This window comes from Cuculus canorus, chromosome 7 (genome assembly GCF_017976375.1).
Source record: "Cuculus canorus isolate bCucCan1 chromosome 7, bCucCan1.pri, whole genome shotgun sequence".
Lineage (NCBI taxonomy): Eukaryota > Metazoa > Chordata > Aves > Cuculiformes > Cuculidae > Cuculus > Cuculus canorus.
In genome coordinates, this window is record NC_071407.1 from 33,160,022 (window position 1) to 33,186,878 (window position 26,857).

Consider the following 26,857-nt stretch of genomic DNA (forward strand, 5'->3'; position numbering starts at 1 on the left):
TTCTTTTCTACCAGTTTGTTACAGCACTCTGAACAGAATGGCCTGTGCCCTCACTCAAGAGAAGCCAAGTGGCTTAGCTCCAGGCAGGGTCCACTGGCGGTCTTTCTAAGAGAAATACTCTTGTTTGTAGTTTGCCATGGCCTGTTAGTGGCAGTGCTGACTTCAACCAGCTTCTGCTGCTTCTTGTGCTGTACTGTGCTGGTCAAGGCACTGCAGCTCTGTTGAAGCAACTCAAGTGCCCTGTTGATGCCCTTGGTTCACCTTAAATCTGTTCAAGTATTTAAATTAATTCAAAAAGCAGAGTTATCTTAGACTAAGTTAAACTCTGTGAGGCACTTTAAGTTATTAAATTGTAAAAAGGTCACTAAATTAAAGTCATTTTGCAAATTGTTCAAGAGTTGGGCATGAAAAATTGTTAGAAGTGGGCAGAGTCCTTAGCACTGTAAGCTGGGAGAAACTTGGTCTAAGCAAAACTATACCACCTTTGGTTTATTCTCCTGACTTTTTATGCATCTCATTTCAGTGTTAACTCTTCAAATAAATCATAAAAGTAGATATCTAAAAATTGAGTATGTAAAGTGTCATATTCTGAAAAATAGGTGACTTTGAGTAACTTCTATGCATGTGTATATTGCCATGTGATTATTGATAGCTTTAAAGTGCAGCTCACCTTTTGATTCAACTCAGAAGTAGAAATCTGATTTATAGCAATTTAAATTATGATACAATAGTTCAGGAAATATTTTAGGGGAGCTTAGGCATGATAATAATGCTAATACCAGCCTTAGTCCATTCGACTTGCACAGTAATGCCAATCTTTTTCATGGGCTCTTCTGGCAGCCATAGTGTGGAGAATCTGCATTCACCTGGAAGCAAAAGGTACAGAGATGAGAAGAGAGAAGGGGAATGCTGAGTGCTGAAGTCAGTCATGACGTCAGAAACATGCAGTAACTGCCATTGTGGCAATGCTTGCCTGCCCCAACAAGTAGAGGATGAGGGCAGGTCTGGTTAGAGGTACGGTGCCTGCCAAGCAGCTTTCTGGTACGGTAACAGTAGCAATCCAAATGTGGATAATTATTAAACTTGGAAAGCAAACCATTGGTAATGGTTGGGGCCTGTTTTCAGACGTATACTGTAAATAAAATATGAAGCAGTTCTAAGACCCTGTGTGTCTGTAACTTGTTGAGTTCTAATGTGATTTTTTTAAAAAAAACCAAAACACATATTTTTCTGTCATTTTCTGTATAACAGGCATTAGCCTTTAAATTTCTTCAGTCTCTTTGATTATTTGATTCCCTCTAATGGGTCTCCATCTTTTTTCCTCCACTAATCTTGCTTGCTCCTTTAGTATTTTGTTTGACTCTTTGACTCTTCACTTAATTGCTCTAAAATGATTGTTCATTGCTGTTTTCTGTTTGAACCCCAACTGGCGATGTTTTTCATCAATCGTACCTTGGGATGGTATCACTGCCTGTTGCAAGAGATTCTCTTCCTTCTGATGTTGCATCTTAAAGTTCAGCACAACGTCGCAGGAAGATCCAAGCTTCTTATTTCCAATTTGATTTAGGAGCACATAACCTGCACTTATGCCCTTCTACGCTCTCTGCTTCGTTCCCATCCACTGTAGGAAACCATACAATGTCTCCTGCAGCTTTCTCCAGCTGTAGAATAAAATGCTGTGTAGAATAACTATGTGTCAGGGGGAAAGGTGTGTCACCTTTGATCTTGATTACAGGCACAGAAATGTTCTTTCTATGTTTAGTTTCCACTGGCAATCTCCCTTACAGTTTGTGCCAGACATCTGGCTTTGGTCCAGATCCAGTCATTTCCTCTCAAAGCCTCTTCAGAGAGCTGCATAGTCCTTAAAGCAGTTCATTCTTTGGATCTCTGATACAGATCACAGAAAGAGGTGCTGTGTATTGAAAATATTTTTCAAAGGGAGGGGCAGGAGACAGATCTGCTAACTTGCATTTTTTTGTCAGTCTGTACTGAATGTGAAGCAACGTTGTCCATTACACATTTGAAAGATTTTTAATTTAAAATGCCGTAGAAATTGGAGCAGCCTTCTTTTTAGATAAAGTTTGAAAACCGTGACCGTTGAACTTCCTAATTCATTACATGTCTGAGGAGTGGGCTTTGGACAGAAGTCGTTGAATAGGTTTGAAGAATGAGAGAGAAGTTGATGCTGCTTGTGTCTAGTTAGTGTTAGTCCTAAGAATGGACTACAGCTGCATATTCATTAATCTGTTGGGTGAGCTATGAAGTAATTCTGGTTTTTTAAGTTTTTAGATTTAAGTGAAGTAACAATATGCAGCCAGCTTAGAGAGGAAAAGTTCATGGTAGCTAATTTTAGATGCCCTGGATCTCTTTGCATTCTCCATTACCAAAACAGAAAGAGAGCCCAGGCATTGATATCAGTTAGAAATACCTAGTATGAATCCTTTGTGGGATTAAATTAGTTTGCAGGTCTAAGCTTGCTGTCATCCCAAAATTTTAACAAACGTTGGTCTCTGTCATCCTGCCCCTCACTGACCCCCATATAACTAGCCTCGGAGGCTTTGGAGATTATAGAACATCAACAGAATTATGACAGTTTTGTGATATAGGGACGTTAATATTCCATGTTAAACAGCCTAAAGTATTTATACTGCATTTTAAAACTTCTGTCTAGACTCACAGGATAGTCTCCTGAGTCACTGAGAGTAGTTTCGTTTATGTTTATATAAAGATGGATACTTGTAACCTTTTAATGTGTTGAGAGGGTTTTTACTAGCGGTGGAAGTGCTTAGTGCTTTTAAATTTGGGAATTTTGGAGAATCATAATTTAGTTGCCAACAATTTTCTCCCACCATCCTTTTAGTAGACCAGCTTCAAAACCAGCTAGAAGTTTCCTATTTTGTATGTAGACCATAATTATGTTACAACTCCTTCCTGGAACTGAAGCTGAACATTATTTTTTCATGTCTGGAAAGAAACATATTGCTAGACTAAATAGCTTTCTGTAAAAGCTGTAGGTCTTGCTGCTCTCCATAATTTTCAGGAGGAAGGTTGAGCTGATTACTCCAGAACAGAGGGGTTGTAGCCACACTGGTGCAAAAATGGAAGCAAAGTCAGACAAACCTCTCCTTCTGGAAAGTCATGATCACAAAGGTTTCTGATATATGAGAAGAGTGCATTAGGATGCTATACGTGAGCAAATATCTTGATAGTTTGTCTTTCCTCATCCTTTTGTATGTTTCATTTTGAGTTGTTTTGCTAGTATGAGGAAAAGACTGAAGTATTCTACTGGGAAATAAAACTGGTACTTGTAAATATAAGAAAAAGATAAGACGTATGATAAAAAAGCTTTAAAATTTCTGAAGTTAATGTGATGATTAAAAACCTGCAAAAAGAACAGAGCAATTTGTAATGAATTTTGTGGTTTATTTCTAGTCTCATTTTTTTTTTTTTATTTTACATGCTTTGAAATAGTGTAGTGCTGAGAATACTGTATGGAATTATTTGGGGGATCAATATGATTCTATTAAACATACCCGTAGGGAAAATGGAGTTTAATTCATACTTTTGTGTTAAAAAAAAAAAAGTTTTAGTGCTGTTCCAAAAAAAAAAAAAAACCAAACTAAAAAACTGAAGTCATCACATTCCAAATTTTTAAAAGAAAATATTTGAAGAAAGTTTCTGTATTTTTTTCACCTGATGTGGCCCCTCCACTTACTTGTTTCTGTATAGCACGCTGGTGATAGATTTTTTACATGCTTTTTCAGTGATAATTTAACATTTCAAGCTTCTTTTTCCAGCCGGTATCCAATTAGGCAAGGGAGACATTCTCCACTGGCATGATCATTTTACCTAGACATATTGTTTACCCTCTTCTCCCTGTACTTCTTGTTTGAAACCATAGGGTTCGGTTAGTGTCTGTGTTTCAGCATGTTTCCACAGTTCTTAACATAAAGAAACCCAAGATTACATTTGGCTAGGTAGCACTGCTGGTCAATAATAGCTGTGTCAGATGAATGATGTTGAATTTAGACACATGTTAAACCAAAAGTGGTACCCAGTGTATTTTGAGAAAATAATTCAGTAAATACTTGGATAGTATATGTGAGAGAAATTAATACCTCTTTCCCTATCTGAAACAAGATGGAAAAGTGGGGTTTGTGACTTTGTTTGAAATAATCGCTTATGTTAAGGAGTCATTTATTTCTGTTAACCACATTTACTGATGTCTTCAAGAGTAAAAATCATCCATGCTGGAATGGCTTTCAGGTTTTTGTGGTAGTAGAATATTAGTTTTTTTACCTTTGTAACTCAAGGGCTACAATGGTTGAGGAAAGTACTGAAAATGTCACAATGTTACTTTGTCAAGTTACTTCACTGTTTACTTAGTCTGATCCTTTCTTTTTTCCTTGCTTTACTGCTTTCCTATGCTGTCTCTTGAAGTGCCTGGGTGTTTTTCTTGTGTAGGGTTAGGTTATATTGGGAAGTAGGATTTTTTTTTGGTTTTTGTTTGTTTTGTTTTTTTTTTTTTAATTCTAGCACTACTGCCAGTCTTGGAGTAGAATTTTGTAATCCAGATGATGTGTTCAGTGAGCTCACTGGCTTTCTCATTTTAGTACAAAATTCTTTACTTATGTCATGATATTTTGTATTTGTACCTATAAAGCCTGTTAGCCTGTCAGCCATTTGTAATGGCTAGAAATCTATACATTCACATAATTTAGGCGTGTATTTATAGCACAAAGCAAATATGTAACTGTGAAAATAATGAGCATGGATTAGTATTGAAGCCCAACAGCAATATTAGACACATATGCAGAGATTTCTTTTTTTAACATTGAATCTCAATTCTCATACATCTTGTTTTCCCAGTGATTGATAACAGGAAGAATGAGTTGGCTTTGAAACATCTCTACAATTACTGTATGCATATGTTATACATATTGTTATGAAATGGCCTTGTTTAAGGTTGTTTTCTATCTTGAAGAAGAAAGTTCTAAATTAAAAATAGCTTTACATGCATCAGCTGATACTCTTTCTGTACAAGGAATAATTCTTTCCCTGTCTGAGGACCTAAGCAGAGAATGAGGCATTACATCAGAAGAAGATGACAAGCTTTGGAAAAGTGAAACAGTGTATCAACGTTAAGGGTTGACAAGTTTTTTTCTTATCTGTGATAGGAGGTATATTTTAAGAATTGGTTAAAATTACAAAGTATCCTTTACTTGCTTGGAGTAAAAAGACTGAACAGGATTCACTGGGAAATCAGTGAGCTAGAATCCGGTCTCTTTATAGCCATCTAAACCATTTGTCCATCATCTCTTGAGTCTGGTTTATTACAGTATAGGAAGAATAGATAATCATGTGTTGATAATCTGATTTTAGTGTATCAATAATCTGAATTTTCCTTAACTTTTCAAAGTGAGGAACAGAGTTCCTGTTCACATGCAAGTTGATGGATCTTGTGTTATTGTTTAAACTTGGGCATTTTCCTTCTTGTTTTAACACGGAGGCTCAGTGAAGTGTTATTGCTTTGCTCAGTGTGTAGGTGTAGTTCTGATGAAGTGGATCTTTATGTTCATAAAGTGGAAACATGTAGCTTTTCTATTTATATTTTTTGATTGAGCAAACATTGCATCACTCTATATGGTACAAGATTTTTATAAACATATGCATATATATAGAAGTGCCTATTAAATATATATATAAGGATGTGTGTGTGTATATATATATATATATGTTAAGATTTTATGTGTTGTGCTCATAATTCTAAGGTAATTTCCACAGTAAGAGATCATTTAATACTAGTGAAATGTTTATACCATATGTTATTTTCTGTATCTGACTACTTAGTGCTGTAGATTCATTTTAGCCATTTGGAGAAGGGAAGAATTGTTTGGAGGTTTTTTTGTGTTTTCAATACTTTCAACATAGTCTGTTACGGAGGTAAACAGCCATGTACAAGAAATTGGCTACAAAACATGGAATTGGTGTAAAGAGAATAGAGGGATTAATTTTTATTCTGCCAGTGTTCATAGTGAAAACTCAAAAGAGTTTGCTTCTTACTTGGGAGGGGATCAACAGTGAAGAGTCAGGTTTGCGAAGACCTCTGTGGTCAATGACTTGAGAACTTGTGAGTTGGTGGTTGCTGTAGCTGGGCAGCACGATGGTAGGGGAGGACCACTATGAATGAAGAGGGAGATGGGCTAGAGAGACTAGTCAGAAACTAGCCATGCAGTTAATTTATAGAGTAGATGAACTGAGAAAGGTTTGGTATTTTCAATACAGAGTATGTGCAGCAAGGGTGAGGGTTTTATTCTTATGTTGAGGATTTGGAATTAACCATCATCCTATTCTCTACCAAAATGGAATCTTTTCATAACCTTTTAAAGAAAGGTGAATTTAAAAATAGTCATGTCCAGAAGCAGGTTAGTAGGGTGATTTTGAAGGCTGGGATAAATCTGTAGAAAGGTTTCTTTCTTTCTTTTTTATTGTAATCAGAGAAGGTATATCATGATCTTTATACTAGGAAAAACTGTTTCAAGGTCATCTGTTAATAAAAGGTGAAATATGAATTATATATTGGGAAAACTGATCAGATTCCTTCATCACCTTCCTCGTAAGAGTAAGGGATTATTGAAAAGGATTTAAAAGATATCACATTGAAATCAATACAGGAAAGTAGTTTTCACGTGATCTCCAATTGCAAACTCTGAAACTAATTGCCGTCTTATACTTCAAATCTTACATTTTTTTATACCTGCATAATATAATGAAATGTTTCCATGACTAGCAAGCAACGGGACGGATAAATGTTTGCTTACAGTTTTATGCTCAATGGTTTGTTGGTTTTGTTACCATATGCCTATAACTTGTGACAGACATTTATATCCCCTTAGGTCTCTGCCCCTTGGTTAGAGATTGTTTAATGACAATTATTTCTTTATTGCCACCTCCAGAGATTAATTGTGGCATGCATTGACAAATAAATACTGGTTGCTTTCAAGGTTCAGTCCCAAGGGCACTTGAAGTCAGTTTAAACTGGAGGTCCTGCAATCTTTTTTCTTTGCTTTCCCTTTCCTTCAGTTGCAGTCATCCTGGCCTCTTCTTATTTGTTGTGTTCATGCTGATGCTTCTGCATAAGGTTGGTTCAGGGCACTCAACTGGAAGGGTTTTCTTTGTTTGTTTCTTTTTTTTTCCCTTTCCTTTTTAGCCCGCTTTGGCAGAGGCAGGATGCTCAGTTCAGGTTCCTAACTAAACATATGAATACTCGGCTCTGGGGTAAGGCAGATATGCCTTAACCTGACTTTGATCAGTGTGAACTACACATGAACCACTTTTGATATGATCCTTACCTTTGGACGCTCTGTGCAGGCAGATCTTTTGTATTTCAGCATTTACTGTCAACATGTAGAACAGGCAGTTTGGATCCCTAAAATGATACACCGTCTCTTGTAGGCTTGAAGGCCCTCAGAAACTTAAAAACCTGAGAAATAAGCAAGTGTTTTGGATTGTAAATCAAACTTTGTTGCACTTTGAAACATGACTTAATTTACATCAACAGTATCCAGAAATTGAGAAGTTGTGCTGTGCTGTTGCTTTAATGAAAGTTGTAATTTTGTTTTATGTTCATTCAAGTCTTGAAACATCTTGATTTGCTTTACACATTACAGTGCTATTTTATTTCTGTTCTGTTTACAGCTGATATTATTTCAACCGTTGAATTTAATTACTCTGGTGATCTTCTTGCAACAGGAGACAAAGGTGGCAGAGTGGTTATATTTCAAAGGGAACAAGAGGTCAGTGACTTGAAAAACAAAAGTCTGTTACTACACTGTTCTTGTGTCGCACAGTCTCACTTCATTTTTTCATGCCATGAGGTTTAAATGGTTGGATACCTTTCTCTGCCTGAAGTCAGCCGAATTTCCTAATATCTGCCTTGTGCTGAACTTGGTAGGTTAGTTTGATGGTCGTTGCCCCTCCCCCTCAAGGGAAGTCCCTAAAAGACAATGAGTTCTTTATATATATGTACCTCGTATGCTTAGTGTAATTTTGCAGAATTGCCTTTGGACTTTTCCCTAAACTTTACACTCGGTTAGGTTGATTTGAGGCAAATCTAATGCTTTTGAAAGTAATGTAGGAAAAGTTTATAAGAAAAAAAAAAAGTATGCATGTTAAGCTGCAAGGACAACAGGATAAGATGGTTCTAAAATGAAGCATTAAGCATCTTACGTGTTTTAGGATCCTATGAATCAAAACAGTGGGAACAGCTACTTATATGAAAACACTTGAGCATTTTCAGTTCAGAGCGTTCTTTGTAATAGTATTGAGTTTTGTGGTAAAGCTGTAATGTATTCTATCCATTTATCAATGCAGATACGTCATTGAGCTTTTTATATCCAGAGAAATAGAGTGTATTGGAAAAGTGCACTGTGAAAAATAATTGTCATACCTGGGAGAATTCAAAAAGTCAATACTCCACATGGCAATTGTCACTGTCTCCCCTGCCACCAAAAAGCATGTTTGTCCTTCCCTTTGAAGAGCTGATGAGAATTTGAGTCTTTACTTTTGAGGCTTCTGGATCAGAAATGCTGTATTGATCATGGAATTTTAATTCAGCCTGTGCCTGCATGAAGTATGCTAATCTTTAGGTGCTGTGGGTATTTTTTCAGCAGAATCCCACTTCTTTCATTTTGTGGTTCAAATGATGCTCAGTTAATGAACAGCCATGCAATATTTTGCATTTCATCTTCACTAAGATACTATTTATGAAACATTGTACCAAAGGTGACTTACTGGTTTTACTGTGAGGATTTAGAGAGGTAATGAAATGAGAATACTATGCCTGAAAAAACTGCTGAAATATTATACTACTACACCTAGACAGCTCATAGCTCATTTATCATTTAGTCTGCTGTATAGACTTAACTAAGGCACCGAGAGATCAAGGTCAAAAGTGTCCACCTGCTCAGGATCTCAGACTTTCTTGATGCTTGTTTAGAGTGGAAATATTATTGGTTGGCTTTCAGCTGTTAGTGCTCAGTTGTTCTGTAAGTCAAAACCCAGCTGTCATGTCATTTTCTCATAGTGGTAAAAAAAGAAAAAAAAAGTGAGGACTATTCACATATGAATATTCAACTGTCATGCTGGGAGCACATGCAAACTGTGGGCATAAGAGTAATTTTCTTGTCATGTGCAAAACTGCAGTTTCAGAAGTGGCAGAGAAAATCCAAAATAAGTATATAATACTGGAACCTTCATAAAATCCTACAACTGTTCTTTTTAAACAGTGTGGATTTAAGACTAGGTTAACTAGGTTAATTACTTCGGATGGTTACAAAACTTCCATTTAGTTTGGGAAGACAGGCTGAACTGTGCATCGTATCCTGAACTTGTATGACATTATTTCAGTTCCAAGCAGCTGATTATTCCAGCCAAATATGTGAGTAAAGAGCAAGACCATCGCCTCATGCCAGACGGGCAGCTTGCTCAGTGTGTGGGGTGGCTGGGTAAGTAGTGTAGGTAACTACATTGAATAGCGTTAATTGAGAGGATCCTGGCCAGAATGCTTAGAAGTTAAATGTAAGTACGGAGTGAAATAATGTGAAGTCTCACAATTAACTAAAACTCCATACTTGTGAGAGACTGCAGGAGAAATAAACCTAGCTGAAATAACTTTATCAAAGTTGCCAAGTTAAGCATGGAGATGTAAGGAAGTGTCAGGACAAAGGTTGCCTTTGCAGCCTTATTTTGGCCTACCAGTCTGCAATGACATGAGTCACTGCTGTTTTTTCCTCAGTAACGTACCATCAATCAGTGTCCAGGGTAGGCTTTTCCTGGGCACTGATTTTTGTCTGCCTTTGCAAGTAAGTGATCTGCTGGTTCTCCAGTGAGTGATTCCCTTTGTGTTTTGGGGCATTTGTTTTTTCAGAAGTTCTGGGCGCTGCAGCTCTATAAGCTGGTCTGTTCTCTCAACATGCATCTCTGTCTAACATTGACTTATGTGAAAATCCTGATGACTAACTGCCTCAAATCTAATATTGCAGTTGGTGGACATTGGTGGCTTTGATCTCTGCTCCTTGCTACCACATCTACCTAATGAGGATAATAGAAAGGAAGTATTTCCTCCTTACTTCTGTAAGGGGAAAAGTTGTTAGTGTATTTGGAATAGTGTCTGGTATGCCATGATGAGCACTATAGAGTGGCTTAGATGAAAATGTGGTAATTCCAGCCTTCAGGTTTTTATAATCAAAAAGGTTGTTGAAGTTTAATTATAAGCCTTGGTACCATTTCTGGATACAGCATGTGTTAAAATGAGTAGGAGAGGAGCCAGACCTAATGCTTACACTTGACCTTGCTGTCCCTTCAGCAGAATTACTTTGGGCAATCGCGTTTTTATAAAAAACATGCTTACTCTGTGTTATCTGTGCCTTAACATTTATTTCCCCTATATTGTGTCCCTATTGTGATGAATAGAGGAGTGAATTTGGAAAAGGACAGGAATGGAGGTTAGATGAAGTACAGAAACTGATGACATGGAGTTGGTGGTTTAGGATTTAGGGTACAGTGAACTTCTCTGCTTCAGTTTGGTTGAAACCACTTGGGAAGAGGTAGCGTAGCTTAGAAATTTTCCAGCCAAGCACAGGAACTCCTTTGCAGACACCATTAGCATGCCTCTTTGTGCTTTGATTTGTTTTTTGAGTGCATGCATATTTATATATAAAGGTACGTGTTTTAAAAGGAAGTTTGTGTGCACTGTATTGGTGCTAAACTAGATACAGTATCATAGAGTAAAACTGTAGAATTCATCAAGATCAGTTGTGAAAGTTTGCTTTCTAGTTGACAGTTTTTAGTCGTTAGTTTGTATGTACAATTCCTAATGAACAGAGTAACGTCAGCTTCAAGAAATGTTATGTTTCCTTGCAGAATAAAAGCCGTCCTCATTCTAGGGGAGAATATAATGTTTACAGTACCTTTCAGAGTCATGAACCTGAGTTTGACTACTTGAAAAGTCTAGAAATTGAGGAAAAAATTAATAAAATTAGGTGGTTACCACAACAGAATGCTGCTCATTTCCTGCTCTCTACAAATGGTAAGGACACTATTTTTACACAAAGAACTTTTGATGTCATTTGAATCTGATCTCACTTGTGATCTACTGGGGGGGTGGGGGTGGGGCATGTTCTGGTGTGTTTTGGGGTTATTTTGCTGTGTTCTCTTAATTACATGCCAAATAAGTTTTGATTGTAATACTCTGTAAACTGCTGATGTATGAATGTAAAAACAATGGATTGGCAACAGAATAGGCGTGGTTATAGAGCTGTATTCTGTGGATATACTGATCATGCTTTCAGTTTACATTCCCTGTTGCTCTGCTTAATAGCTTTTGTATAAAAGAGTTCCCAGTATGCTCAACTGTAGCAGAAGTCTGAATTTGACATGATCGTCCTAATTTTGAAATTGGTTTTTTTGTGATCCCAAATGGATTTTTAATAAAAGCATTTGAAATTTAAGCCCTGTGTTTATAATGATCTTTTTGCTTTTCCAACACCAAAACACAATGTGTGCTTTGAAAAACAACTGTTTAAAAGACAACAGTCGTGTTAGGAGGAGTGTATTTATACCATTTTCACCGTGTACCTTAGAATGCATAAAATCACTGCGAAAACTAGAAGTTGGAAATCACAAGTTTTCATGCACTTCCTTTTTTCTTACTTCCAGTATTTTAGTAGTGGTTATTAGGTGTTGGGTCTGTTTCATTTTGGTGCATCATGGAGCAAACTGTAAATGTAAATGTGGAACCGTGCATGAAAATACTTGCTCTTATTGACAGAGGAATACGCTTGTTCCTAACAGTTTGCATTGTTTTTTTTCGCCTTGTATTTAAATGACTTCATGTAAGGGCTGACCTGCTATACGAAATCTCAAAAGCGAGAATGACTTCGGTCCACTGGAGTTGGAAATTCAAATAAATCTTACTTTGCTATAAGTCTCACTAAACTTAAAGCAATGAAAACTGCATCATCCTAAATGCTTGAAAGGCATGCAGTAATTTGGGATAGGAGAGATTTGTTTCCAGGTAGCTCATTATGTCACTCCTGGTATATGCTTACTTTCTGTGCTTGGAAAGGTTTTCCCTGGTAAGACCTGGGAAGTACATGGCATTCCCCCGAGCATTTGTCTGTTAACAATAATTTAGACAGTCATACAGAGCTTTTTGGTGAATTTTGTTAATTGGTGTGTGACTTCCCTTGTGAAGGGTCATTTTGGTGAATGGTAGGCACAGGGCCTTATAATGTTCAAGCAGAAACTTGTGTTTTATTCTAACTGAACATTGCATTGGAAGTAAAATGGAATCCATATTCTTTTTCTTCTCCATTTACTGGTATTTCCATTCATTTCCCATCCACATCCTCCAAGTACATGTGTCTGGTATATTTGTTTTGTTTGTTTTTTTCATGTATCCATTCTGCTGAACAATTTAGCTGAAGGCACAGTTCTTCAAGTGTAATGGCTGTATTCCATATTACAGTGTTGTTTAAAGGATTCCAGCAGTGTCCTTTGTGTTGCAAGCAGTGTAAGCCTCAAGAGATAAATAATATCCACTCTGCTGACTCCATTATTTAGAGATTTTATTTTGAATTTAATTCATTCTCAAGCATGTGAATTTTTGTTGGTTTTAGATAAAACTATTAAATTATGGAAAATAAGTGAAAGGGATAAAAGAGCCGAAGGTTATAATTTAAAAGATGAAGATGGAAGACTTAGGGATCCTTTCAGAATCACATCACTACGGGTATGTTTCTGCTCTTTGATTTTAAATATGTTTTTGCATGTACTTCTCTGCCTTTCTATCAGCAAAGTTATCAACTGAAATGTATGGATTAAGAGTGATGCTTTGGTCAGGGTCGTTGAAAACCTTTATTAAAAATGCAAACACTTCATTATACATATGTAAGTATTTCATAAGGTTCTTATGGAAAACTTCAGGTAAAAAGCCATTATTATAATATTATATTATTAGCTTCTCAGCGAGGGGATTGTCTTGGAAGATCTTAGGATATTTTAAATGTTTTCTTAAATTAAAATATTTTGTTAGAGACAGCCTTTATTGACCTCAGTGTATTCAGATTGTAGGAAAAGATATACTGATTTATTGACAGCAATAAAATATAACAAACTTTGTTATTCAAGCCTTTTCAGGCTTGGGGCTGCACTACTCTGTATTCAAGTCATAGAAAGCATGAAGCCGTCTTGCAGTGTTCTTAAAATAGTCTGTTGTGTTAGTGTAACATGAAGAAAAGTGCAGGGAACACATTTATTTGGGAGGCCCACAACATACTGACCTCCCTTCCTGTCCTCAACTGATCTATAGAAGACAGGGCTGCAATGTCTGTGCCACCCTTGGGAGACCAGTTTAGCCTTTATATCCTTCTGGGGTGCTGCTCTGTGGAATGGGCAAGTAGGGCCTTTGTATTAAGCATGTGCCATTATGAATTTAGGAAGAATTTGGCTTTGATTGTATTGATAATATTTTTTCCCTTAGTATTGCTTGCATTAGCCTTGTTTGGTCTTTTTTTTCTATGAACAAGACTCAAAAATTTAAACAGGGTGCTAGGTATTCTCTTGTTAGGTAGAAGGTGTTTGTTTTAGAGGCAAGTTCTGAGCATTTTGAAAACCTAATGTGTACTTGAATGCTCTTGACATTTTTCCACTTGCATAGTGATGTAGTGGTAGGAGTAGTACTCTGAACTTGAGGTCATTTAAAGCAGGAGCTCAAGGAATGAAATCGTGTGGTCAGGGTTTTTTCTTGGATTTTTTTTTACTTTGTTTCCATAAACAGGAATTAAACTGAGGTTTCCACTTCTTTCAAAGCCAGTGCCACCCCTGACACTTTTAGGGACTAAATGGTTGTGGCGTTTTGTTGATTTTTTTTTTTTTTTAATTTTATTTTTTTTTTTGCCTTGCTTTCCTTAAGTTGAATATTGAACTGAAGCTTTAGGTATACATAAGCCTAATGCATAATCATGTTGGGAAAGAGTATCTGCTTCCTCTGAGAAGTGTCTTTCTACTCAGCGTGTGGGAGACAATATCTCATTGAGTATTTTAATGAAAATACCAAGGAAATAAAAAAATGATACAATGCCTTAGCCCAGTGGCTGGAAGTAGGTACAGACGAAGTTTTGAGTTCTATAGCCTTGCCCTTGCGTAGGAGTAGAATACCTGTCAGGGAACATGGAGAGTCTGGAATGTGGCCTGGTGGTTTTACACAGTACTGGCTTATATCACTGAAGGAGAACATTAGCATCTACTTTAAACAGTATGGTGCATTTAGGAATCATCAAGCTAAATGGAGGGAAGCAATGTAAATGTATTTTCAGTTTCACAATCAGGCTAGGAACACTCATGTGGTGAGATAGGAAAATTGCCTAATAAAAATTAACGGATTATTTTTAATCATTACAGTTTGATGTAAACAAACAGTTAGATGCAAACATTGTGAAAACAACTACAGAGGATTAATCTGTTGCTTGTTCCAGGAAGACAGATTATTTTGGACACTGTCATAACTTTTTTTCTTGATTGGATGATGTAAGCTAGTGTTCTGCTGAATTGTGTACTGGAACAGCATAGGGCGTCCTTGGGCAACCTTGAACTATTCACTTGCTGGTTGGTGAGGAGGAGCTAGAGGGAAGCTTAGCCCACTTGACCCTGACAAACTGTTTTACCATTTAGATCAGGTGATTCTGGAAACAGGGCATTCATGTGTTCCTAAAATCGTACTGACTGTTCAGTAAACAAATTGGGGGGTGCGGGAGAGAGTTTCTGTTTAGTCTGTTCTTACCAATTTCAGGAGCAGCCCTATAAGATATGGGCATAATTTTTAAGCGCTTGTTTCAAATTAACATAATCTTCTAATACCATTATAAACACGCACCGTTATCCTGTTGGGTGAGGTACAAGGCTGCTGTATTTGACAGGTAACTTCTGCGGAAGTCGGTGTCTGATGTTTTGTGTTGGCAGTATGCGAAGTCAGCATTCATAGGCTATTTTATTACTTTTCTTGCTCAAGTAAATTTGAAGAGTGTTTAGTCACTAAATAAAAAACAAAATCTGTGGTATGAACTAATTAATATTTCCTGACTCAGAAATCAGTTTTATACTCCAATTGACTGTTCTTTTTCGTGTTTCAGGTGCCAATATTGAAACCCATGGACCTAATGGTAGAAGCAAGTCCCAGAAGGATTTTTGCAAATGCACATACTTACCACATAAACTCTATTTCAGTAAATAGTGATCATGAAACGTACCTTTCTGCAGATGACCTAAGGATTAACCTATGGCATTTAGAAATCACAGATAGAAGTTTTAGTATCCTTTTTATGTTCTTTTTGAACATCGGGGCACATCTAAGTTGTGTATGTTTAAGAGAATCACTTCAATTTTGCTAACTAGAATAGATGTTTGAATCAAGGGATTAAAATACAAGACTCTAAAATCTAGAGGTTGGATAAAGTGAAAGCAGGCCTTAGGGTGCTCTCACTCAATCTTGAGTACAAGCATTCCTTCAAAGGAAAACTACTAGTAGAAATATAGTTTGATTTCTAAAGAGAAATTGTAGAATTTTGGGAGCGTCCCTTATTTTTGGAGTTCAGTCAACTTAACCAAGAGTTGAGAGGTTTGAAGAATAGGTATTGTATTACTGTGTAGGTATTTTTTTTTAAAGTTTAAGGTTTCCTAACTGTGTAAGTGAATCTTCTCTTAAAGAAAACATTTCACTTGTTTTCCACGTCAAATGATATCATTAACTGCAGAAATAATTTTCAAGTCTTTTTGCAAGCCTGTGTATCCAAAACTAACAGCATGTCCTATGTTGTTAAATCTGCAGTAAAAGAAAAATTGAAGAAATACTGAATGTTAAATAGGTCATATGCAAGTTTTTGAAAGCTTTAGGTAAATAGATTAAGTGTATTCAGTGTTCAATGGGAAGCATTAAGAAAAAGAGGCTTGAGAGGAGTCTGAAAAGATCTTGCCCTGTTTTTCTACTGGGTATTCTTAACATTTTGTTAGTAAATCTCTGCTAGAAGTGAAATGTTACGTGCCTTTACAGAAACCTCCCCAGATATTGTAGATATTAAGCCTGCTAACATGGAGGAGCTGACAGAAGTGATTACTGCTGCAGAGTTCCACCCTCATCACTGTAACGTGTTTGTCTACAGTAGTAGCAAAGGAACTATTCGACTCTGTGACATGCGTTCTTCAGCCCTCTGTGACAGGCATTCAAAATGTAAGTTAGTATGCATCCGTGATTTCTGGGTGCATTGCTTTGTTTTCATGCAAGATAGAGCGATAGGTGTTCTGCTTAAAAACAAACATACCAAGTTCTGCTTATTGGTAAAGAGCATACAAGGTAAGGGGTGGTAGTTTTGTAGAATGGAACATTTTAATTGTCTTGTTCTAGGCCATCAACAAGCAGAAGTGTAGCATGAGACAATTGACGATCTGACTCTGCTCCTGTTTACCCATTTATGCATCATAAACTGATGGGAACAAGTGCTTTTGGCACCAGTGAGACCTGTCTTCTGTCCAGACTCAGTCTTGGTGCTTCTCAAAGGTATCTGCTTATCAAATGCCAGTTTAGGGCAGTTTGTTCACCTTTGTACATTAGAAACTGGGCTGTTGCTGCCAGAATCCGTGTACATTGTGACCGTTCGCAGCTCCTAGGATAGAATTAATTCTTTGAAATATGTGCTGTGTTTGAAGCAAGTTTCCAGGGATGAGAGGTGAATGCTTTTTTAGGCTGCCCAGCCATGAAAACTTTAGGGTGAGGAGAATTTTCATGTTGAAGTCATAGGGATAACTGCCTGTGCTTTGCAGGCAGCCTCTACTTTCTTGTTCGCTACTGGAACAACTGTGGTTTATTAGTATTACTAGTCCTCTGGGTGACCTACCATACTGATATTTGCAGGTAAGGTCCCTGTAGTGTGGATATGGGTTTCTTTGTGATGGAAGGAAATATTTATACTGTAGGATACATAGAATGCTAGGCCACTTCATCTATTCGATGTAGTGTTGCATTAAATTACCTAGAAGCACTTTATTTTTTTAACTGCTTGTCACTGAATAACAGCCTGTTAGAAAAAGAGTGTATTCAAGAATGAAATAAATAGTTCTGGTTTGCTTGTGTCATGAAGGGTTGACTTCAAATATTGACTCTTCATTTTAATTAATGTATTTCTTTATCTGCTTTCTAAAACCACGCAAATTGTATTTCAAATATAGGTAATATTTAATTTCATGTAGTTTGTATAGTAAAACTTTCATTCAGATCTAAAGAAAAGTATATCTTACAGTACTCAAAATGCATGGGTCATGCATTAAGATACTGTATTTGGGATGCTGATGTTTTCATCTGCTCCTCTTCAACATGATCTGTAGATAAGTTGTGATGTTTACTGTCCCCATGTGCTGGTTTTAAGTTTTTTTTTCTCTGATTCACCCCTAAGACCTGTAAGTTATAGTTTGCTGATGCTGTGCTCCAGTTGAGAATGTTGGAATTAAGCATTTAGCAATCTGCTGACTAAGAGCATAGTATTGCTTAAAAAGAGATTTGGTTTTTTTAGAAGTATTTAACGTCCTCTCTCTTTAAAAGAAACTAATAAATTATTTAAAATTTTCCAAATAGGAAAAAACGTTTGAAACTGAAATATGGTGTTGGTTTCATTTGCAATTGTCTTCTATCTGCAGTTTTTGAAGAACCTGAAGATCCTAGCAGCAGATCATTTTTTTCAGAAATAATATCATCGATATCTGATGTGAAATTCAGTCACAGTGGTCGATACATGATGACAAGAGACTACCTTTCTGTTAAAGTGTGGGATCTCAACATGGAAAACAGGCCTGTAGAGACATATCAAGTATGGTGTTCAGTCTTTCTTAAATACCCTTTCTTTTCCTTTTTCTCCTTTTTCTTTATGTCTAATACCAATTTAAATGTTCCAAAAAGGTCCATGAGTATCTTCGAAGCAAGCTTTGTTCCCTTTATGAAAATGACTGCATCTTTGACAAATTTGAATGCTGCTGGAACGGTTCCGATAGGTGAGTTGTTGTGGTTGTTTTGGTTTGTTTCTTTGGTCTTCCCTTGGCTTTAGGAATTTGCTTTCCAGTCTTGAAAGCCATAAGCAGTACTTAAGAATGGTAATTAGTTACAATCCAGTCGGCCAGGGTTTCTTTGCAAAAAGACTTCATCCTTGAATCTTCCACCCTCCAGCTGCAGAAGTGGAATAATTTTTGTGTCAGTTTATTTCTACTGTGAATTATCATTGAAGGTTATAAAGTCAAGACTGGCCATTTCAAGCCATGAAAATGTGACTCAGTTTCATTCTCAAAGTCCGTTACAAGAACATAACATTCAGTGTTTTGTGAATTGAACCTTTCTGTGTTTTCTGTGGGCTAAAGGAGATAAAACTGTGTTAATAACTTATACTTGTTGCAAACAGTGGAATTACATCTTGTCTTCAAGTTGTGGAAGCATTATAATCAGATAGCAAAGCCACTGTAGTGGCACAAATTTTGTATGCTTCCTGTCACGAGCCATGGTAATCTTAGCTACCTGTCAAAATGCTTTCAGAACCCATGGATAAGACTGTAGCAGATCTGGATCTTGCATCTAGGTGTTTTCTGTTGCCTTGCCTTGGGGATTATTTTTTTTTTTAGGAGTTTTATGACTATATCTGAAATACTTCAAACAGTGACTTGTCTGCTATGAGATCAGCCTTTGAAACAAGCTTTGGCCTAAATCTGGCAAATATTGAAGAACAAAAGATGCGCCACATAGTTTAGATGGGAACAGTGATCAGGGAATTCAAATCTGGTAAGCTGTGCACAGGAGTCAGCAAAGGAAGTGAAACTTATGTGCCTTGCTGTTGCAGTGACAGCTGCAGTGGCATGTACTGCTACATGCCACTAGCATGCTCATTCCTTAAGTAAACTGAAGAAAATTTGATACTCTAAACACTGGGTTGCAAATGGCTTTGAGTTATTCAGTGGAGAAATCATACTGTGTGAGTCAGTTTACAAAAAAACTTACTAGCAATATCTGTGAACCAACATAAAATGCATAAAGAGAAGTGCTGTGTATTTTTCACCACACTGTAATGCAAAGAAACTGACCCTTCTTTCTGTGGGTTTTTTCAAGCTACTCCAGTCAGCCTTTTGGAAAGAGAAAAAAAGTCAAGCTTATAAAAGCAAAAAAAAAGTTCCAGCCTCCTTGCCATGGGCAGGGACACCTCCCACCAGCCCAGGCTGCTCAAGGCCAAGGCCCCGAGCCTGGCCTTGAACACTTCCAGGGAGGAAGCATCCAGAGCTTCCTTAGGCAACCTGTGCCAGTGTCTCACCACCCTCATTGTGAAGAATTTCTTCCTAATGTCTAGTCTAAATCTTCCCCCTTCCAATTTAAACCCACTCCCCCTTGTCCTATCGCTCTATGCCCTTCTAAAAAGTCCCTGCCTGGCTTTCCTGTAGGCCCTTTCAGGCACTGGAAAGCTGCTCTAAGGTCTCCCTGGAGTCTTCTGTTCTGCAGTCTGAACAACCGCAGCTCTCTCAGCCTGTCCCTATAGCGGAGGTGCTTCAGCCCCTCTGATCATCTTTGTGGCCCTCATGACCTGTTCCAACAGTTGGGGATTCCAGAACTGGACACAGGACACTGGGTTCAAGTGGTAAAGTGTTTGATACACAAAATAATGAACGGTGTGACCTGAATTTCAAGCTTTTTTTTTCTTTTTTTCAAACTTGATACTTGAAAGCATTTTCAAATGCAAATTTTTCTCTTGCCTTGTTCACAAGCCAATTTGATACTGTACAGAAACTCCAAATTGTTCTGCAGGGGTTTCTTTTGCCAGTTCAAGATAGGTTTCATAATTAATCCATTGGCGTGCTCATGAAAACATGTACACAGTGACAAAGAGGCGGCTTGTTTGTGGTAGTGTGCTGAAATCGGGCAGTGTACAATGTCTTCCACTGTGGTTTAGTTGCCACAGAATAAAGGGATAGAGTAGTGGAAGGAAAACCCACTTTGCACGCGTGAAGATGAGCAGAACATGAAACTGGTGCCAAGTGCTGCTGGCAGGAGGGGAGACCGAGGGAAGACCTGGAAGAAAAAGTGGGATGTCCAGATGGAACTGAGCAAAGGTAGACATCAGAGAGGAAAAGAGCGTAATGCCACATACTGATCTGACCGTAACCTTGTGCGTAAGAGAGAAAGTAGGGATTAGTTACTACTAATGGATACCTAATAAGAGTTCCTTTCCTTCTGCTTTTAAACAGTGCTATCATGACTGGGTCCTACAACAATTTCTTCAGAATGTTTGACCGAAACACGCGGCGGGATATCACCCTGGAAGCATCCAGGGAAAGCAGCAAACCTCGTGCCATCTTAAAGCCGCGTAAAGTGTGTACAGGGGGTAAAAGGAAGAAGGATGAAATAAGCGTTGACAGTCTGGACTTCAACAAGAAGATTCTTCATACAGCATGGCATCCCATGGAGAACATCATTGCTGTAGCTGCCACCAATAATTTGTATATATTCCAGGACAAAATTAACTAAAGATGACTTTACTTGAGGACAGAGTCGTCGTCTTGCATAGTTAAGCTCAGTTGTTTATCTGTAAAAGAGAAGGCCTTGTTGTCCTACCAGTGAAGAACATTGATGCACTTACTTCCCTTTAGATAAAGGAGAGGATCTGGCCTGGTTTTTGAGTTCATGGTGTAGTTCTGCCTTCGGCAGGGCGTAGGGAGTGTCAGTCGCAGTTTTCTGGGAGAAACCCTCTAGAGGCAGAACTGATGGACAGTGCTCAATAAGGCCAATACTCAAAACAAATGTATTTATTTAAATCTGAGCCTTCCTTTCCAGTTTATAGACCAAAAATTTAACACCCAAGAAGAAAAATTGTCATAAAAATGTAATTTCTATCTCTCGCGCTCTTTCTCTGCTGTAATATTTGGGCCTTTCAAAACATATATTGTGCTTAATGCCTGTAAACATTCCTCCTCTGGCCTGTATCTAGGCTTAGGTGTTTTTACCTTGGAGCACTTAGGTAGGTCTTGAGTTGGGTTCGTAGACAGGTTTCCATGACTATTTACTCACCAACTGTATCTATAACCACACCTTCTGGTGTAAACCACTTAATAAAATAACAAACTATAAAAAGTGTTTTTAAATCTGAGGGTATGTATTCAGTCTTTTTATTTTTTTAATGCATGTACTGAGATTGTGCAAAATAATTCTGATGGGCAGTGTTTGCCCCAAAACATTGATTTTTGGCAGACTAATGCAAACTTTTTTGTGTAGTATTTTGAATTCTAAATTTAGAGTTTCCATGAAATTGTCATTTAGTTTAAGTTGCACTGGTTTTCTTGTAAAATGCTATCTGTGTACCGAGTAGGAGATGAAAAGGTTAGTACAAAGACATCCACAGCCTTAATAGAAAGTGACCACCTTACACAGAAGGGAAAAAAATAACATTTAACAAATGTTCTTCTTTGAAGACAAAAATTCAGTTTCTCTGATGCCTCTCAATGTTAGATAGAGACATACCTTATGTGCATTATGTTTTTTAACCTTTTTAGTATTTGTCATGAAGATATAGTTTATTTTAAATATTTGGCATAATATATTGTATTTCACGTTGCAGTTCAAGCCAGCAAAAAAATACCCCTGTCTTGATCATGCCAAGCAGCAATGCAGCTGAGGACATTTTAGCAATGTCCTTAGCACCGAGATGTCAGGAAACACTGAGGCTGCAAGCTGGTATAACTGCTGTTGTTACTCTGTTCTTGCTAACTTTTTTTTTAAGCCTTAGGTACTTTTTTTTTTTTTCCCAAAGAGGCCTAAAATGCATCAACCTTCTCTTCACCCCAGACTAGCACGGGTGAGAAACTGTCCCTGAAGCGGTTGCAGCACGTTCTGGTAGCAACGAATAGTGAGACATTACACACTGAAATGTGCCTGCAAGTTAGGAGTTCTTTCTGAAAAATGAGATCCCTTGAGCTTCCCAGAGGAAATACAGAGGTGTGGTTTACACTCCATTTTTCTTAAAATGAAGGTGTATTACGATTACTGAATCGGATCTGCAAATGCAAGAGCAAAATGTCTCCGTTTTTATCCTCCCGGTTAATGTCCATAGAGTGCCACTCTCGTTCACAGTAAGCTAGTACGTACAACTAACTTTGAGGTTCTACAAATAAAGTTTAAATAAAATAAAAATTCTTATACTGTATATTGGTTGTGACACTATTTGAAAAATCTTGCGATGTGGAACTTCCGGGTCACTAAAGCATTAGATTTGACCTTGTTCCTAAAATACCTACTAGAGCTAACGCAATGGGATTGTACATACTTGTTCTATTATTTTGACCAAAAAGTTTAATAAATTTTAAATGTTTACCTGGACTTGCGCTGTGTATCTTGACAACTTTCTTTCTTCCATTTGTGAGATAATTGGCCAAATCAGCCAGCCTGAAGATTGTTTGTATTTCCATTTTAAATGTTTAGTTTTTGAATGGTCATACCTCTGACTCGGAAAGCTGTCTGTTCATATTCCGTGAATATATTAGTGCTGTCTATTTTTGATCTATTTTTTCAGCAAATGTAAGTGGAATATGAGTACAAAGAAAAAGGTTATGATGAAATCTATTATATAAAACATGATTTGCTTGTACCACTTTCAATTAAATAGTTTTTGATGATTCGTGAATTTTTTTATCATTTTGTTTTATCTAGAACCAGATTTTATTGTCAATTTGATAAAGTTCTTGTTCTTTCAGATATTTGCCCAAACCACCTTTGACTTCTGGGCAGTTTGAGTGTTGCACTACTTGTACTTCCAAGTACCCCGAAGGGTTACGTCTGGGAAATAGAATATCTCATGGGTGAGGTGTGTGACAGGGATGTTGCCTTAGAGATGGTACTTGACATTAAGATGTGAAAAACCCATATGCATGTATTCTGACAGGTTGTGAGCTGCAAAGAAAGTGCAGATCCCCTGGCTTGCAGTTGTTTCCTAACAGTGAGGTAACTTGAGGCCTTGATGGTTTTGAGGAAACAACTGAAGAGCAGAAGTTTTCCGTACTAGAAAATGGAGGTAAGATTTTTTTTGATGCTTGTTTTAAAATAGATTTTGGTCTGACGGATCCTCAGTGCCCAGAGTGAATGTTTCATGTCTCAAGAGTTTCTCAAACCTGAGAGAGTGTTCTCTATGTAATCTTCTTTCCTTGAGACGTGTGCACGTCTTTTAAATTGTCAGCGTAGTTGTTAAGTGATGAGAAAGGCATCTGGGATAACTGACGACCAGCTATGTAATGAAAAAGCATTGGGAAAAGGTCAACTGCTATCTCAAAGGTCTGTTGCTTCCTCAGGGATGGGTTTGGAGTTGCAGGAATAGGGTTTAAGATTAAACTCTGCATTCCATTGTCATATTAAACTGACCACAAAAACACAGAGGGTGCTCAGCAGGTGGGTGGCAGTGGGTGCTTTGAGCGGCTGAAGGACAACCTGATGAAATAAGATGTGCTTCTGAAGAGTTCAGGCACTTAAACTGGTACTTCCATTTTTTGGGGGAGAGATCGGTAGGTAGTTGAAAGGAGTTGCATCTGGGAGCAGGTGCACTCCAGCCCTCAGCCTGGTTGGAAAATGGGTGTTTGTGGATGTAAGCTACGTGGGGCGCTGCACTGTGCGGTCTGTGGCTTCTCTGGTGAGATGGGCATCCCTCAGAGAAGTTGTTTCTATCAAGCTTTCAATCAAATGTCCTTGTTTTGTACCCTGCCCAAAGGCTGTATCTAGAAATGGAGACCTTCCAGACTCTGGAAGGCACGCAAAGACTTTCCTATGGAACTTTTCTGTCCTAGAATTGCAGAAGGAAGATGAGCAAGATTTTCCGCTAGCTATGGTTACCCTCCATCCTCAAATAAAACTTAGAGTGGTCAGTTTGAAGTTATTTTCCTATCAAACACTTTCCATCTCCTGGCTGTTTGAGCGGCTTTGGCACAGGCTCTCCAGGAGGCACTGTTTGGGCTGGGAGACAATCCCCTGTCTCCACAGATGAGACCTGGAAAGATGAGCAAGCACTGCCTCGGAGCAGGAATTCGTAACTCAGTACATGCTGGATATCCAGCGTGCAGTCAGGAGCAGGAACCCCAGGCATCCAAATCCATAGTACCTGCTTCAGATGAACACTTGGGGCCTTAAAATGCAGTAGGATGGCTCTCTCCTCTCGGAGACAGTGCAGGAGCCAGCAAGGGGCTTATGCTGGAGGGGCAAAACGAAAAGGGAAGGGCAGTCATCAGGCTCTGCAGCGTAATCCAAATGTGTTCATCGGCTGTAGGTGAAGTACTTGGTGGGGGGAGGTTGTTGTCCTGTTCTTCGCATCCAGGATTTTTAATAGGCAGGAAGAGCCCTGTGCTGATCAGGTTGAGTGAGAGGAACCAGCCTGACTCTTCCCAGTTCCGAGTGATGGTAACCAGGTGGCTGAGCTGCTCCAAAGAGTGAGCTGTAACTTCGAGCAAACACATGTGGATCTGCCTCGGTACTGAGTGCTGGGCAGTACAGGGGCTGCAGCCATTGGTGTCCTATTTAACTCACTTTTCACACAAGTGTCTTCTGGCTTATACTGAATTTGATCCAAACCTTGGTGGTGCTTGCAAAACTGGTGATAAGAACTCCATTAAGTCTTGAGGAGTACTAATTTCACAGGCGCTTGAGCAGACGAGCGTCTGCATTTGGCTGAGCTTATCTACCAGGGAAACAACTGAAGGTCCTCTGTAGTCTGGGTGCAGTGAGGATGCTGTGGAGAGAGGAGGTGGGTCTTGCACTGTGGAGCTCTTCCTGGACTGGGAGTCTGTATCACTCCAGGCAGGTTAATATGTGGCTCCTGGAAGTAAACCTCCACACAAACTGTGGGGTGTGAGGAGTCTGCAGAGAGAACAGAAATTCCTTTTTTTTTTGCAGAAATTCCCTTTTGTTATAGCAACCTTGAAAGCTTCAGACACTGAGCTCAGCTTCTCTCTTTGCCTTTGACAGCTCCTGATGGTGGTCCTTGTACATGGAGCTCACCCAGACACCAGCCATCCTCATCGGGTCCTCTGCAGTTATAAATAGCAGACGTGACGCACCCCACGTGCCCCAGAGCCATCAGCTCGGCTTCAGACTCTGCTCGTTGCTGTTGAGGATTACTTTCCGCAGTAAAACAAAGCATGCCAAAATGCAAAGGTCTAAAGAGAGAAAATACTTCAAGACTGCGATGAACTGGTGGCTGCTCTGGAGTAAGAACGGTCTCCTGCTGTATATGCCTTGAACCTTCAGTGATAGTTTGCATGGGACTTCAGAAAATTCTTGGATCCATAACAAGCCTTTCAGGACTTCTTTTAAATATCAGTGATTCTGTGTGATTCTGTGATTCTGTGTGATTCTGTGATTCTGTGATCAGGTAATTTTTCTAATACCACCATCGCACAAACAGTCCCTAAGCCTTCCGGGTGCTCTGCGCCTGGCAGGAGCCTGCTAAGCCTGAAAGCGTTAAACCAGCCCCTGGCAAGCACAGCTTAGGTAATATTTCATCTTTCTGATGTCTGTCTTGCATAAACCGCCTTTCCACAGCAAGATGACCTCTTTGACTCTTTCCCAGCCCCCGTGGCTCTGAGGTCTGGTGGCAGCTGAGCCCAGCAAACCACAACTCCAACTCTCTCAGCGTATCCTCATAGCAGAGGTGCTTCAGCCCTCTGATCATCTTCATGGACGTCCTCTGGACCAACTCCCTGCTGCTGGTGTCCTTCAGTCTGTCCTTCCAGCTGGGACAACCCACAGAGGGGTCAACTCTGGTGGAGGGGACATTCCCTGGCCCCTGACTGAGCTCTGGGAGGGGGCAGGAATGGCACCAGTGCCCTGGGTCCACCGCTGAAAGCACAACTGAGAATGAGGATTGTTAAATGAGTTAAAATTAGTTATTTTTGTGTCTCTAAAGAAATAAAGCACCTTGTACTGGAAGCATGCTGTACTTAAATTGCTATTTATTTATACCGTGACCTTTTTTTCAAAGGAAATTAGTTGCAAAATTGACTGAATTTTCCATTTTCACTGGTAAGAAGTGTGAGGATCAAAAGGTCTAAAGTGTTCATGGCAAAAGTTGTTGATATCAAGCATGTTCAGGCAGTTCTAGGCCATTTCTTTTAGTATTTATATTTATTTTGGACCACTTGTCCCCTGGTTCCATGGCTTTAGGGAAGCCTGTGAACTTTAAAGGTGTTTTAGGAAAGCATGATAACTGTGAAATTTTCATGAGATGCCTATTCCAGAAATCAGTGTTGGAAACATAAAGGCGAAAGGCCAGCGCTTGACCATGGAAACCTAATTTGGCTCTGTAAGAATGCCACGAGCAATTAATTGGATAACGATAGCAAAATAGTTGCCCATCTGATGATTGTTATAGGTTTATCACACACTGGGTTTTTTCTGAAATGGTAATTGTCACCTTGGGAATGTCACAGGAATAGGGAGGATGATGGGTTTGGTATGAGGTTTTCTGAATGATGAGTCTGAAACTCTGGGTACACAGAGTGACTGTGGCCATAGGGTACTTGGATAAGGCAGTACCCCAGTACAGCACTGGGATCGCCGAGTACACCTTGCTGAGCATTCTTGATGAAGTAGTGAGTCACAGCCCAGATTATCTACAAAACAAGGTTCTGTATTCATTACTTTTAATTTTCTGTGATAACTGAAAAATGGACCAACTTCTTCTGTTTGAAAACTTTAGGAAAGTGGCCCACACGTGCACGTGCACATAGGAAAGCTGCTCAAACTATACTC

The 26,857-nt window shown here is 38.6% G+C and overlaps 1 protein-coding gene across 2 annotated transcripts in view; it reads left to right on the plus strand.

Moving 5' to 3' along the window:
* The window catches only part of PPP2R2D (protein phosphatase 2 regulatory subunit Bdelta), a 33,590-nt gene extending 7,536 nt beyond the window's left edge, over positions 1 to 26,054 (plus strand). The window contains exons 3-11 of one of the 2 annotated variants that reach the window (XR_008450648.1): positions 7,699 to 7,796; positions 10,924 to 11,089; positions 12,681 to 12,793; positions 15,192 to 15,369; positions 16,121 to 16,285; positions 17,746 to 17,915; positions 18,005 to 18,096; positions 20,323 to 23,138; positions 25,073 to 26,035. Coding sequence is in view for 1 of the 2 variants with exons in the window: in XM_054071302.1 (XP_053927277.1) it covers positions 7,699 to 7,796; positions 10,924 to 11,089; positions 12,681 to 12,793; positions 15,192 to 15,369; positions 16,121 to 16,285; positions 17,746 to 17,915; positions 18,005 to 18,096; positions 20,323 to 20,602 (1,262 nt within the window). In the remaining variant the exon portion in view is untranslated. Of the gene's footprint in view, positions 1 to 7,698; positions 7,797 to 10,923; positions 11,090 to 12,680; positions 12,794 to 15,191; positions 15,370 to 16,120; positions 16,286 to 17,745; positions 17,916 to 18,004; positions 18,097 to 20,322 lie in introns of both variants that reach the window. The other variant, XM_054071302.1, reaches the window with a different exon arrangement.
* The last annotated feature ends 803 nt before the right edge of the window (positions 26,055 to 26,857 follow it).